Here is a 16,243-nt window from a genome sequence, read left to right as displayed (position 1 = left end):
CCTCACTGCAGCGGCGTCCTGTCTGGAATGTGCTCATTCAGCCACAGTGACTTTGATTTGAACACAGTTGGGCACAATGGGTCAACTGTAAAAGGTGTCATTGCTGCATGTGTGTAACGGTCAGCCCTATGGGATTTTAATGGGAAAAAAATCAGTCACTGGAAACTTAAAAATAAGAATGGGTGTTTCTTTGAGGGTCTCATGACTTTCAGTTGAAAACAGTCTTGTGTTTTCCATGATGCGATTCTCACTGAGATGATGTAGTTCTTTAACCATGGTTCCCATTACGTATAGAGGAATGGAGATGTGGAATCAAAATGAGGAGAGAAAAGGCTGTTGTTTGTTGTAGAGGAAGTTCAAGTCATACCAGAAGCATGTATTAGATTGACTTGATGATTTTTTTTTTTACAGCTCTTATTGTAATGGTTTTTGGAAAGGAAACTGTTGTTGTTTGGGTACATCGTTTCCATAGTTACTGTTTAAAAAGAGTACCATGAATCATTATCATTGTGTATCTGTTCCACTCTGTGCTTTGGGGTAGGAAACATACAAAGAAAGGTTTTTTACTAAGAAAGATGATCTAAAACTTCATTTACTCGAGGAGAGTATTAACATTCTGTTTATGTGCACACATGGCTGTTATTTGAGACATGTACATGCATTGGTGTTGTCTACTCTACATGTGAATACAAAGAATATTGCTCTTTAGTAAAACTTGGTTATATGAAACATTTGGGCATTCACTTTAGGGCTGCAACTACTTATTATTATAAATTATCAGTTCATCTGTTTTTTGATTTATCAATTTATCATTTTCTCTTTCAATGTCAACAAATACATGAAGATCCCAGAACCCAATGTGATGTCTTTTATTTGCTTGTTTTGTCCCTAAAGCAAAATTATTCAGGATACTTTCAAATAAGACAAAGAATAGCACCATCCTCAAATTTGAGAAGTGAAATCCTGCAAATATTTGGTATTTTTGCTTGAAAAGTGACTTTTTCAATAATGTAAATTGTTGTCAATTAATTTTCAGCTCAGCATATATTGTTCACTGTAGTTGTGTCATTGGAGGAAAGTCAAGCATTCCTCATATTGATACCATTCATATCAATTCTTTATGGTATTTCAAGATTTTAAAGCTACAATAACCAAGGGGATTTATGAAGTCTAAATGTTGGATTGAAGCCTGAAGCTACCAAAGTAATTGTTTTTCTGCTACAAAGTAGTATGTTCACAACTTTTCTTTTACTGCAAAGAAATGAGGATACCCACACAGTTACCTTTCACAGTTCACAGAAGAAGAAAATGATCTTCTTTAGTTTGATTCCGTTTTGTCTTGCACTCCTGCTGCATTTGGCTTCAGACACAAAGGGAGAGAGGAAACACTGCTCCATGTGGTGTACAAGTAAGTGTACATGTCAACTCACACACACACTTATATAATATCTGTCAGAGTCTCCTTTTCACACACACTTACACATCTGGGCAAGGTTCATTCACAGCTCATTTCCAAAGGGTCGTCACCAACAGAGGCCGCTCAAATGCCTCTGGGCGCATTGGATAGTCCTTCAACCAATCAGACCAACGATCCGGGTGACGTAGCAGCAACAGCGGCATCAACGGGTTGCTGCGCTTCGGTGGCCGTCATGTTGAATGTAAACAAAAAGCTGCTTGCCGTCACTGCGCTATTGTCATTGTGTAAAGCCCGCCTCAACGGTTGTGATTAGTGCCTCGATTTGGAAACATTGGAAATGGGCTTGAATGGGCTCTTGGCCAGACTGACTTGCAGAGCAAATCTCAAATTTGCCGTATGTTTGTCAGGGTTTACCCAGGCTACAGGCTCTCTGACTTAAATATAGTCACAAACAGAGCCAGCCAGGTCCTGAATTAAATTGCATTTTTGAACAGAGACCTTGATCTATGAGTGGGAAAGATAAAGTGACCCCCACAAACACTACACTATCTTTTAGAAGTTTGTCATGCTGATTACTTTACTCACAATGTGACAACATTGTACAACTTCATGTTCACTTTCTGATTTTGAGGTAACTTTCAATAACTGGTTGTAGAGCAAAACTGGTTTTAGAGCAACACTATGTAACTTTCCTGGAATTGTCCATTACATTACATCGTCCAGTTCATTCGAACTACAGATCCGCTACCCGATTTGGCAAACTTGCATAATGTAATGTAATGGACAATTCCACTTCCAACGTGTAGGGGGACCGAAGCTGGAAAAGTTACATAGTGTTGCTTTAAGGGAAAGGTTGGAAGTTCTTCTCTGGATGTGTGTGCTTTTGCATATTTGGGTCTGAGTCTGTGGCTACTGAAATGATGGTCAATTACCTGGAGAGTACTACACAAACACACCAACACTCTCTCCCTTTAAGGACAAATCTGTCTGTTAAAACACTAAATTACTAACATCTTCATAAAAATATATGTTGTGGCCATTGCTCTGTTCTCTATTGGGAGTATAATGGAATATTACGCCAACACTCCCTACATATTCTCAATTCCTGTGTAATCTAATTATAGAATCAATTGGAAAACTAAATTTGGCTGTCTTCATCTCTCTTTGACACTTGCACTACTGTCTTTTCAAACAGACAGTAAACTGTCTGCATTTGGGGTGTTTTTCTCTGTATCAAACTCTGTGACTCCTAAACCCGCGTATGAACCGAACCGTAACTTGTGTGTACCCCTAATCGTGTCACCTGCACACGTGTCCTCTTACGCGTACACAAGTCATTGTATATAACAGAAAGAAAAATGATATATTTTAATAGAAGCCCTTCACAGGTTCTGTGTTTTGCCATTCTATGCCACAGCTGTCCTTTAAATAGTTTACCTTATAAATTAAACATGGCAGCTCAAATACTTCTCCTTCACTTCCTTCCCTGAGGCTGTGTGGATGTGCTGCTGAGTGCAGGCTCTTTAGTCACTGTTTTGGTTGTTGGTGCTCCTGACAGTATATCTCATCTGAGTCTGTTGACCATTTCTCACTGCAAAAAAAGGTGCAGTAAGAAAGATGTTGGTCAAACATTATGTTCAAAACTTAAAAAATATTCATAAAAAAATCTCAAAGACAATTTTGCCTATCACATTGAATTTTTGGGTGGGGCTAAATCTTTTTACACAGGCTTGAAATGAATGAACGTTTGCAAAGTCTTGATTTCTGTAGAGGTGACACAACTTCTTTCTGTGGACATATGTTATTTTATATAATTCGTATTCCTTTGCCTCCCACTATGTTTGTGCATTCTGTATCATCTACAATTCCTTAGGAACTTCTTGCAAGATAGGACAATTCTGCAGCTTAAGATGGTCACTGAAATGTGTTTACTCCTTTGACTAAAGGAGGACAGAATGTGCTCAGGACACTTAGGACTAATTTATCACTATAAGAAAAAAATGTCCCAGATCATTTTAGCGGTTAGACGGAAACTCTAAATTCAGACCAGTTATGTCAGCCTTAACAGGATTACTCACATTTCTTTCTGTATGTCAACATGTGTTTCAAGAGAAGGGAAATGATCTGAGTTTCTGTGCTCACAAACAGTATTACACCTCAGTCTTGTGTTGACTGCAACTGTACATATCTCCACCTGCACTGCCCTAAAAGAAAGTCTCAACAGATACACAAACAGAGACACAAATGGAAAAATACCACACTGTACAGCATTTAACTTCACCAGTACTGAACAATAGTGAATATTGTGGTGCGACTTTGGTGGGTGGAAGTCAATAGATGGTACTCTGCCAGAGGGACATTGGAGCGAACATGAGATAATATTTTCCTGTCACATTTCTCTGAAGGTTGTCTTTCATTTTAGGCAGTTCACATCAGATGTGTGAAAGTATTCCCCATTACAGTGCTTCCCATGTGTTTCATTAACATTCGAATTGGAGGAGGAGATGAGTCCATGCGAGAAACTCTGAGAGGTCGTTTTCTCTGAGAACAAGACATGCAGCTGAGCAAACACCCCCAACACCCCCCCACACACACACACACACACACACACACACACACACACACACACACACACACACACACACACACACACACACACACAAACATTCATTGCCCTGTGCCCTATACATGTATAAACAGGTTATAGGCGGATGTAAATAGGGCAACTTGTAACTGTGATACCACATATTTGAAACAATTGATTGACTGGCTTGGTTGGTTTGATAGATATCAGTTCATCTCAAATGATCTCTGTCTGCACACATTGTAATATGGCATGAATAGAAATGACTCTTATCAGATTGTTTTATAATACATGTAACGCTAATCAAAGTAAGTTAAGAAATTGTATGTAATGACATATTTACTACTTTTCATGTATAAAATCAGCCAATAATAGGATATATTATAATAATCATAGTAATGCAATATGTCATGATACAACAGATCTATTGTGTTGTAATGTCAACACATTTGTTAGAGCTGGAAAGTCTCAGTTTGTCAGTCTCCAGTTTGTTTATGGCAACTAGATACATTCTCAAATTTAATGGGGTATCAGTCTGTTACATAAAAGCTTAACAAAAGCAAATGTTTAGCAGAGGTTTGGTGCAAAACAAGATTTTGACAACGGAGGACTGAACAATACAAAAAATGAAATGACAAAACATACAAATGCTCTGGTTGCAAAACATCTCGCCAAAGAAATACAGTTGAAAATTAGCTGGCTGGCAAACATTGGCACATTTACAGTAATATTAATTAATGTGTGCTGTCCTTTTGAATAAATAAATGCAATGAGAAAAATTTGGTCTGAGGAAATCAGAACAAATTTTGCCACTGATGTCATTTTAGTCTGCCTGCCTGTCTAGATTTTTGCATTGTCCCTCCAGCTGCATCTCAGCAGGCACAAAAAAACAACTAGATGATCTCTTTCTTTTTGTATCTGTGATTGTGTAAATTATAGGGGCTGAAGTGGGAGGATTGTGTGTGTGTGTGTGTGTGTGTGTGTGGTGGGGCGGGGTGTGTGTGGGGTGAAAGCCAGGACACTTGACGTAATGGAAACTGTCCCTCTGCAGATGTCCACCTCTGACCTCCGAACAACTCCAAACAATGCATTCATTTATATCAAATATGTTATAGTCCATACAGTGTGGCATTAAGCGATCTTGTGTGTGTGCATGTGTGTGTAGTCAGTGGTCATCTATAGCGTCAGCTGAGTCAAAAGTTTATTGTCTTAATAACCTGTGGATCGGCAGTCTGTAAGTCATTAACCTAATCATTCTCCTGTTGCAGAGCCAGTGCTGCAATCACATGCCACTTACTTCGTTTTAGGACTAAAATTAAAAATGTGTCTTTTACATGGCCTTCAAACTGGCTTGGCTGCTATTTTGGGTGGACCAGTACAAAAGTGAGTGGGCCATCTTTTCCCAGAAAAAAAGGAATCATAAAAAAGGACAAACAGACAAACTTAAAAAAAAAATGTGACAATTTTACTTTGCAACTTTCTGCATTACAAAGGCAATAACAGCAAAAAAACAACAACATGCTCAACCAGCAGCTCAGTCTATAAAGGCTGTACACAACAGTATAGACAAAAACTGTTAGTGATTTATTTTGCAGAGTTGGGTAATAATTGTCATTTGGTGTGTTACAATGAGCAACTCCTAGCTTTAAAGCTTATTTATGAATTTGATTTAATAATGTGGTAATGCTTAGAAGCATAACATGGCACTGTGCATGATGCCTGTGAAGAGGCTCGTTCCAGAGGGAGGTCAGAGGTCACATAATGGACAACACAGGGTAGGGATTCTTGCTGGACACTTCCGCAGGTTGGATACTTGACAACTCGACAAGACCTTTTAAGGTTTGAGTCATCAAGTTAAAGCACAGTCTGTCCACTCAGTAACATTTAGATAATCTGTTAAGATCTGTTAAGGTAATGAAGTCACATTCTTGACTTGTCTTGTCAGGTGTGTTTCTATCTAAGGCTGTGTTATGGTGGCCCAATGACTTCTCCAATGTAATTGGCTGGATGTCTGCCCTAATGTTAGTGATACAGGCTTTTTTTTGCCACTTTCCTCTCAGATAAGTTCCTAATATGTTTTTGAAAGACAGCTCAAACTGTTGCTCCACTGCCAATATTACATGTACAACAAGATAAAATACAGTATGTGTATAATAGTTGTGTGTGTATCAGTCAACCCGGGGCTGTTTTTATTTTTTTTTTTTTTTTGATAGGATCAAGCCAGCACATAGTACAACATGATTTGTTGTTCAGCACGATGCAATCTAAATGTTACTGCTCTATTGGCTTTAAATGGGAGCTGTGTGTGTGTGTGTGTGTGTGTGTGTGTGTGTGTGTGTGTGTGTGTGTGTGTGTGTGTGTGTGTGTGTGTGTGTGTGTGTGTGTGTGTGTGTGTGTGTGTGTGTGTGTGCGTGTGTGTGTGTGTGTGTGTGTGGGCAGGTCAGTTGTTTGGGTTAATCCTACCCTAGGGTCAAACTCTTCTTCCTATAACCTCTCTGACTCCCAATTTTCTCCTGTTTTCTTTTCTCTTCCTCTAATCTTTCCTCTTTTCTTTTCTTGTCCAAAGAATCCCCCTCTGCTTCTTTTCTCTTCTTCTGTCCCTCCATTCCTCTGCACATCCTCCCCCTCTTTTCCCATGCCTTAGATTAATTTGCCGCAAAAGATTTTAATAGGCATACTTAAAAGCAACCCTGTCTCCTAAACAATAGCTGTTATAACCCATGTACCAGGGCTACTACTACCAATAGTACTATTACTGTAATAATAACCACAAAAGTAACAGGGATGATAATGATTATCATAACTGATATTTTTGCTACCATGACCACCACAGATTTGACCGATGACAACAACAGGTGTGTATGGAGATATTCTTATAGTCACATATTCCTACAGTCAGGGCTTAGTGGTTCCATTCATTGTATTCACACAAACTGTTGTTCCTACTCACCCAGAAGATACACTGATGGAGTCTGATAGATTGTAACTCACTCCCAGGCTACACCGCCCCTTTGCCTGCAGGTAGTCCCTTTGTCTTCTGAGGTTGGAGGTTGAGCTAGAGGTTCAAAGAGTGTAGTCTGTGTGTGTGTGTGTGTGTGTGTGTGTGTGTGTGTGTGTGTGTGTGTGTGTGTGTGTGTGTGTGTGTGTGTGTGTGTGTGTGTGTGTGTGTGTGTGTGTGTGTGTGTGTGTGTGTGTGTGCGTACGTGTGCGTGTCTGCGCATGTGCACGTCTAACATCATCTCTGACATTCCAGGCATTTTCTTGTCTCCCACCTGCCGTCCTGGACACAAAGGGGATTCGATCAGACAGACAGGTCCTGTCCCACTCATGCAATCACCACTGAACCTTAACTGTGTGCAGAGCCGCAGCGAAAAAGTATGCTGCCCCTCGGTGATGTAGCTGTAAATTACAAGTTGGGGAAACTAAGATCTCCATTCAAAAAGATCATGAGAGCAAAGTTTAATGTGACAATATGGTAACATCAGATATACTTGTTTGAAAGTTATTCTGTGATTTTTCACCCTCAGACAACTTAAAATAAAAAAATACATTACACCTCGGTTAAAAAAAAAAAAAAAAAACTCTTTAACCTGCACTTTTGTTTCTTTGTAGCTTAGCTTATTTAAAGCTAATGTACTTGCACTTACTACTTGTTGTCTAGAGTTTGGACCTTCTCACTTGAATGCACTTAATTGTAAGTCGCTTTGGATAAAAGCGTCAGCTAAATGACATGTAATGTAATGTAATACATGATACTGAGTTAGTTTTGTCTGTAATTTATGAATTTACCTTATATGATTTATGTAAGTGGAAAAGGGTGGAGTGAAGTCTGGGATAGTGCACTGTCCACTACACCTATGCTCACGTCTGATTTTGGTTGCTGATATCGTCTTTCTTCTTTGTTCTTTTTGTTTTGTGTTATTTTTTTTTCTTTCTTCAGTCGATCGTTTGCATTTCATTTAGCAGGGTACAGATCACATCCAGATCGCAACCAGGTATTTGCAATATTTTCCTGAAGCAGTTTGGTTAAAAAAGCAACCTCCTCTAAAATGACTTAATTTTTGTTTTAGGTTTTGTCTGCTGTACTGGCATATCACCATATCTCTGCCTGTATTGGCTGAATTAGACTAAATGTGGATAATGACTCACCACTCCACATTATGACAGAGTTAGTTTTTTTGTGGATGAACAGCCTTTCTTGGCTGGTCTTTCCAATACACACTTATACATGTACTCCAACATTTCCTGACTGAACATGGCCTAGAAATATAAAATGAAAACAACATCGTAGGGGGAGCGGCAGAGGGGGGGAGGAAGGCAGGCAAGACTGGGTGCATGAGAAAAACAGCTCTGCAACACAGGCTTCATTGACTACTTGCCTAGTGGCTACAGTGTGAATATGCGTAAATGTCTGAAAATGTGCATATGTGGTATTCCATTACCTGAGAACAGGTCCTCTCTGTTGACCTTTGCAGCCCGCCCACCCACATTTCTGCTTTAGGGTTGGTTAATAGGATGTGTCAATCAAACCTGCTGGGGAAAAGTCAAATATATTACACAATCACACCCATACACAAAAGAAAAACAACACGAAAAGCCCCTTTGAGTGGCACAGATGATCTTGTGCTTGTTTGACAGAACCAGTAAAAGATGTAGTCATGCTTAAGGGCTTAGCTGAATGAATTAGTCATTTTAGAGTTAAAACTTAAACAAAACATTGTTAGCATCTGTAGTGCCCAATAAATGAGTTCTTGTGTTGTTCTGGCATAAAAACACTGGCAAATGAGCCAAAAGCTCTTCCGCTCTAATTGGCAGAGTGGACCAACTTGTACACTCAAACACACACATAGGACGTGTAAACACCCAAAAAAAGGAATGAACTCATTCTTATGTGACAGCTTTGACCAACATACTCATCTTTGAATCGGAGAGTTAGTTAGACGGTTACAGAAATACTATCAGTAGGTAGAGTTAGCCATTGTTTTATCCCCCACAATTTGTTCCTCTTTCCTGCAGATCTACCCCTTAATTGGGCACAGATGCCTTATATGGGTAAATTATTGGAACTATTGTAAATTATTTTAAACATATATTTTCAGGCAGTGATTCCCAACCTTTTCTTTCTCTGACACCCCAGCCCAAGTATGAACTCTCTTCATCAACACTACCCATCATGTAATGTGTTCATTAGCAGCCGCGACAGGGATGCTGGTTTGTTTTCACCTTGTGTGTGTGTGTGTGTGTGCGTGTGCGTGTGCGTGTGCGTGTGCGTGTGTGTGTGTGTGTGTAGCTGGAACTACCAAGGTTGTGTCACCATGGTAGCGTCACAACAGTGCAAGATGTTGTCAAAAAATTTACAGGTGTGTACTTGAGATCAAAATGAAGGCCAAGAAGGGTCCCCACTGAACGCCCCAGTCCTGATTTTGGCGGCGCAGCTAGTGTGATCCCATCACAAGATGGTCTGGTAGTTTGAATTGATTTCAAAGTGGATGTTATGTAACACTATTACTTCATTAATTTAATTAGATTTTGTTGCAACTACTACATGTATTTTCATACAACAAAACAGTGATCCTGGATATGTCTATTTTGGTCTCTCCTTTTTCTTATTTTCAGTAGGTCAAGTTTGCGTTCAACAATCACCATCCATCACTTCTATCCATACATCTGACTTCTCTGCTCTCTTGAAAACTTGTTAGGCACAGCATGTACTTTATTGGTTAATGTGACTACAAATATACTAGGAAGAAGAATAGCCTCACACCCATTTGTAATCCTATTCAGTTTCCTGCTAAACACAAATATGTGTTTATACCAAATCATAATTTCTTTTTTAATAAGCTGAGTTTCTACTTTTTATGTACCACCTTGTAGACTTCCTTTAAAGTGAATTAAATGGTGTATCATTTCAACCAATTGTATTAAACATAAATGTCTGGCAAATGCATGTTTTCACTACATGGTCCATAGAAACAGATGTAATGTGCAGATCCTGTCCTGTAATTTATTTTAATTTGGTAGTCTCTATTGAGGTAACATGACCACATTTACACCATAGGCTATTTGGGTTGAACTATTCTTTACTCAAGTCTGCATACAGTATTGTTTTTGACCACTAGATGTTGCCAGAGTGCTAGCCTGTGTGAACTATGTTACAGGTTCTCTTATCATTGCTCTGTGTGACTAAATTGTGTTGTGTATAAGCCTGACTATAGGAAATACTTCAGATAATAACGTGACATATTACAGAGTCCAAAGCATCAAGTAATTGATTAAATATGATTAGGAATTTAGTATCTACTGGTCATGAGGTTTCCCTTTTGTTTTCGGAAGACACTTTGTTATTTTATAAATAAATTCATAGGCTCTCCATGCGATTGGCTGTGACAGTAAACCAATTATAGTGTATTATTGGGGCAGTTGCTAGGTAGAGCGGTAAGTGAGAGAGAGGTGAAGGGTGAAGGGGTTACTCTTCCTGGAATTCAGAGGCCCCAAATGAGGTCACCATGTATAGAAAAAAAGAAAAACTCTCATAACCTTTTCCAATTTTTTTTTGTCATTTGTTAACATCATAATGCCTAATCGAGGCCACGTTAGCGATCTTTCTTCCTTTCAATTTATTCGTACCCTTGAATACGTAAAGTGGTCCTAGTTTAGTAGGTAACAGCTTAGTAACATCTGTCTATGCATTCTGGCATTGCCACCACTGCTTAGAGACAACAGCTTAATATCCAAAACACGATTCCTAAAATTCCAAGGTATTTACTGAGGATTGATGGTCAGGTTTTAATATATCTTTTAACAATGGATCAAATTTGAAAGGGGTTGCTTGTAGTGACGACCCCACATTTCAGCACCTGACTCTTCAGTTCTTGTTAGGGTGTTTTTAATCTCTATAAGATTGAACAAGATGTTGGTATCGGAAGTGTTCTGGTTTTTTGTTTGTATTTAGTTTGTAGTCAGAGTGGTATTGACCAATCATGTTTGAGCTGCCTTTGGTTGTGCGCAGGTAAACCGTCTGTTTGGAAAGCAATTGGCAGAAATGCAATCACGGAACCCATCGGCTAAGTCTGATGATGATTTAGCTTTATATTAGCTTTTATTTCTATATATACCTATCTATATACCTGGATCTAGTTTCTAATCATACTATAAACAAAGACCGGCACACAAAAGAGAAAGTCTTGGCTTGGTAGCTGCTGGCTACATCAGAATGTTGATTGTTGCCCCCAGAGGCTGGATTGTTGACCGATAGCCGACGGGTTCCAAAATTGGGGTATTTTAGCTCACTGTTTTGCCAACTTTACCGTTTTGCTTCACTCTCATAAACCGTGTGTCCAGCTGCAGCAGGAACTGTTTCCAGCAAAATCAACTGTATTCTTCCTGCCCCACCCAACAGACAAAGTTAGCAACTAGCTAGTGAACATAGGGGACCATTGAGCTGTTAAGAGTCAGATATGCTTTTTAGAACTGTTGGGGACCAAAACAGATCTTAAAAGAAGGATGAATTTTGGGCTTACATTTGTTGGGTGGCCAAACAACTTGACTCCAAATGAATGCTAATGCTGCTCAATTTCTGCTGGATGTGTTACCTTGCAACTGTGTGCTAACAAGCTTGCCATTGCAACTTCATAAGGTTTAATGTATATTTTTCATGCTTGGATATAACCCACATAATTGCCAACCATTATAGTCAGAAGACCCCTTGGATCACCTCAGCTTAATAGGGCCCAGAGCAGGGTCACTGGTTGTATGTGGTATGACTTGCCAGGTCTCATTGGGATGGAGCGTCACAAGTGATCCCTGTCTCTATTCCTGGCCCCTTGAACCTATCCTCAACCCAACTCATTCGACACCCCCTTATCCCTTGCTAATCCATGACTAATCAAGCTTCCCCCCTGGGGGGGGTTCCCTGCCCTTACCCTTTCTTAAAATCTTAAACCAATCATCTGCTCCATTTGAGACCACATTTCCTCCCACAACTGTTTATGTGTGATGGTGTGCTCTGACCAGCATGGCTCCCAGGGTCTGATCAAATTTCAAGATAGCACTTACAACCAACAACCCCCAGGTAAGGTAGTTACTGTACAGTAGGAGAGAGAAGAACCGAGTGGAGAGTGATATCACAGGACTCACTTAGCCAAGTGAAAAAACTTTGTTGAGATATTTTGAGGTTTGCTTTTTGGTGTGCATAAAACGTGAATAAAAACAGGTGGATCAAGTGTTAATCCAAATGCTAGAAAACACAAAGATAAATGATCAGTGTACCTTTCTTAGCTCTCAAAGCAGGTAGTGCTGATGTCCGGAGCCGTTTCTTCCTATGCGGACTATGCGGATGCATAGGGCCCCCACAGCAACTAGGGGGCCCCCAAGCTGCACGTTCAGCCTCAATATATTTAGGGAGAAATAAAATGACATGTCTTTATTTGTAGCCACTGGCAAGTAGCCTTCTTTGTTCAAAACATTTTAAAATAAACCTGTTTGAGGAAAACCCTGCACCTGTTGCATTTATTGACGTAGAGGAGCCTTATTGTTAACTTTTTTATTATCATTTTATGTAGGTTGAAATTGCTTGGGTCAGCTTGAGATGTTTAATTAGAATCTGAGAGAGGTTTTTACGAATCTAGCCTGTTTCCCTCCAGGTGTAACAGATTGATGCATCTCCATGGCTCATCTTAGAGGTTTGAACCCCCTTCGTTGTTTGACAAAATAGGGGTCCCCAAATAGCATCTTGCATAGGGCCCACTGAAGACTAGAAACTGTCTCCTTGCACCCATAAACCCTTAGTTGCGTTCTGTGGTTGTTTCCAATATTTGGTTCAGGTTGCAGTGTTTCCTTTAGGATTTTTTTTAGCAGTGGGTAGCAAAGTGGCTAAGCATTCTGTAGCAAATAACAATAAACCCACTATTAATTACATTATCTTAATGCAGTGTAACTACTTCAGCATGTATAAATAATGCACCTAAAATACAAACGTGAGCAATCACTATTATATCGGAACAACAGCCACGTGCAATTTAGCTAGCAGCAAACAACAAAAATCACCAGTTAACTTAAATTAAATTTGCAAGACCAGGCTTAAATGAACTGACAACATAAGTTATACAACTTACAGTTCTCAGGACGTACACACACCATCTCAACTGGCTTATCATCCGGACAGCATCTCTTTTTCCTTGCGTGCCCAATCGCGGTGTGAAGCGCGTGTCCGCACTATTCTCCGACATGCACTCTAACAATGCAGCCCTATTTCTGATACCGTGGAGGGCAGAAATGCAGGAAACACTGGGTTGCATTTTAACCCCAAACAAACTTCAAGTGGACGAGGATAGAAACTCATATTTTCAGGCGTCTTGCCAACGGAGGTTTCCTGAAGATGCAGAAACAGGTGTAGTGTTATAATAAAGTGCATCAAAACATGTGACCACGCCCCATATAAGCCTGAAAAACACCTCCACCAAATGATCCTCAGCAGCACTCCGTCCCTCATGATGGACCTCACCAAACATTTAGAGAAGAACAATTTGACCGAACAGGCATCCCTTTGTCATCATCAACATGGGGCCTCTCACCCTCTCTCCCGGACCACTGAGCTGCAGCAGAGAGAAAGTCCGACACTTTATAAATGCTTCCATTCAAACTTCTGTATATATTTTTCCTTTGTCTTCCTAATTTTACTCTATTTTGAGCTATAAGCTAATTTTGATGCATCTGCCTTTAATAGTAGAATTTAAGCGTTTCAATATAAATGTAGGTTTTAACTAAACAAATCTGAGCATAAGAATGAAGTCACATTAGTCTAGTTCTGCAGCCTGATTTGTGTAGGAGTAAGTTGGTTTTCAGGCATCAAGCATTGTTGATAAAGAATTTAGTGCAGGCTTATTGATGGAGATGAACCTCATGATTGGTGAAAATTCTCAAACCCCAGCTTAGCTATAATAACACTGATTTAAGTTAGAGTGGCTGTCATTTGTTGTCATCACCGTGATTAATGTTTGGCTTCTGTGTGAGTTGGTGAATGGGAGGTTCGTCTTGATGTTCGTCTTGTGTGTTTTTTCTTGACTTATTATGAGTCAGACAGAAGTTGCCTCTTCAATTTTGGATAGAGGAAGCTAAATCATATAAATATAATAAAATAGAAGAATGGATAGCTGTTTTCAAGCGGAGGCTTGAAAACAGCGACAAATGAAGAAGGAGAAAGAATATTATAGCCATAATGGTTGAAATCTCACTAAGATTTGCTTAAACATGATTGTACATGCATAAATACATATGCATGGAAACTCAGAAAGTAAAAATATATGATCTTCCTATCTTGCTATAAACATGTTAATCAGAGATAACCATATAAAATAGATATTAATGATAAAAGGGCAGCATGTGTATATGAATACATTTCAGTCCAATTTATTTTCTCCCTTCCCTACAATTAAACCTACTATCGGTATAATACGTATTATTGTAAAATCAAATAGCAGTACATCAATTGTTTATGGGACATGGTCAGTATAATTGCACTTCCAATCTCCAAACTCCGGTCTCCTCTTGTGCACAGTACGGCCTTTCTGTTTGACAAATTACCAACTTTCAATTTTTTCTTATGTTATTTTTTTCCCACACTATTCTGAATTTGCCATGTAGCTGAAAAAAGTATTTTATGTTCCATTAGAGATGAGGGAGGAATGTTTTTCCCCAATGTCCTTATAAAGAAATCTCCCTGCTAATGCCTGTACAGTGTTTTCTGAACTCCTTTATTGTGGTTTTATATGGTATTTAGTTATCTGACCACAAGCCTTAGTATTAGTATGAGGGTAAATCACAAGTTCTATGCTACAATATTATATTGATTCTTTGGACAATGATAGGATATTTGCTAATATTTGCAAAGTCTGTCATGATACAATTCCCATTTGATTCCATTCAGGGGCCTGCCCATTTAACACAATCAGTTACATTTATATCCACTCAGAAAAATCTATAAAAGCATGATTTAACAATTGTTTTATTGAGCTCTTCCAGACATTTGAATAAAAAACTAATAATTATAAAAAAACGGTAATTTCAAAGTCAAGGCTCATCTCAAAGATGATAAAATGTTTCAATACAGCAACATTGTGAATGATGCACTTTATCCTAAATCTGTGTGTCCATGTTTATTAGACTAGACAAGCGTACGTGTGGCGTGAGGGGTAGACCAAGAGACCACAAGTATGACCCAGTGAACACACACACAGAGGTGGGAGAGGAGGAGGAGGAGGAGTAGGAAGAGGAGGAAGAGGAGGAGGAGGAAGAAGAAGAGGTAGAGGAGGAGGAGCAGGAGGAGGAGGAGGAGGAGGAGGAGTGAACTAACTAACACTCTAATCTGCATCTGAGAAAAAGGGAGAGAAAAAGTCTGCTGTGTTGTAGAGTGCCAGAGGAGGGGGAGTCGGTAATTACACAGGGAGAGAGAAGGGGAGGGAGAGGGAAAAAAGAGAGAGATGTCAGGGAGTTACAAACAGAGCAAGAGACAGAGACAAACGGGGAAAGGGAGGACATAACTAGAGAGGAGAAGAAAAGAAAGGAGAAGGAACAGAGAGGACAATAAGAAGCTGAAAGGCCGTCCCTTGAATATTTCTTGTACCACTGGACCACCACTGGACCACCACTGGACGTGTGCAGTTTTACGTAGCTGCAGTTAACAGCATTGGCTTGTTTGTACATTCATGCAAGACATAGTCAGAGGATGGGAGCCCTTCGCCACACTCTTGCTCTCTTCTTCCTCTTCTCATCTACCGTACAAGCCCAGTGGTGGAGTCTCCTCTGGGCGAACCCCCAAACCAGCACCAGCTCTACTCCTACCTCTATTCCTCCCATCATCACTTCTCCATCCATTATCTCCACGGGCCCTTCTGACACCCCAGGGACAACAGACTGGGTAGTAACGGAGGACAGGGTGACAGAGAAAGCTCCGGAGGGTAGCACTCAGACAGAGGCGTCTGTGCTGTCCCCTTCACCAAGCCAAGGAGTGTCAATCTTTGGAAACAGCACTGCAGAACCTGGGACGTTACCTCCAGAGGAGAATGCAGGAGGAGGCAGCAAAGCCAGGCCCCAATACAAACCACTAAAACACTGGAAGAGTGGTGAGTGTGACAGGGATGTTAATGAAAAGAGGCATTTAAAAAATATAATAGCATTATAGACATTCTCTCCCATTGGCAGAATTGTAAATCAGAGTCGGTTGCAATTACTACATATTTATTATT

The 16,243-nt window shown here is 39.8% G+C and overlaps 1 protein-coding gene across 4 annotated transcripts in view; it reads left to right on the top strand.

The window, feature by feature from the left end:
* col15a1b (collagen, type XV, alpha 1b) overlaps positions 1-16,243 on the top strand; it is a 74,022-nt gene that overhangs the window by 6,101 nt on the left and 51,678 nt on the right. Inside the window, exon 1 of one of the 4 annotated variants that reach the window (XM_039814637.1) lies at positions 15,453-16,120. The exons of 1 other annotated variant lie outside the window; for it this stretch is intronic. In XM_039814637.1, the coding sequence (XP_039670571.1) occupies positions 15,724-16,120 (397 nt within the window). In that variant the 5' untranslated portion in view covers positions 15,453-15,723. Of the gene's footprint in view, positions 1-15,452; positions 16,121-16,243 lie in introns of those variants that run through there. 2 more of the 4 variants (XM_039814636.1, XM_039814638.1) reach the window with 2 other exon arrangements.

The sequence above is a fragment of the Perca fluviatilis genome, chromosome 11, assembly GCF_010015445.1.
Source record: "Perca fluviatilis chromosome 11, GENO_Pfluv_1.0, whole genome shotgun sequence".
In the NCBI taxonomy this organism is placed as follows: Eukaryota; Metazoa; Chordata; class Actinopteri; order Perciformes; family Percidae; genus Perca; species Perca fluviatilis.
The sequence above is the reverse complement of the archived record's forward strand: the minus strand, read 5'-3'. Positions and strand labels throughout refer to the sequence as shown.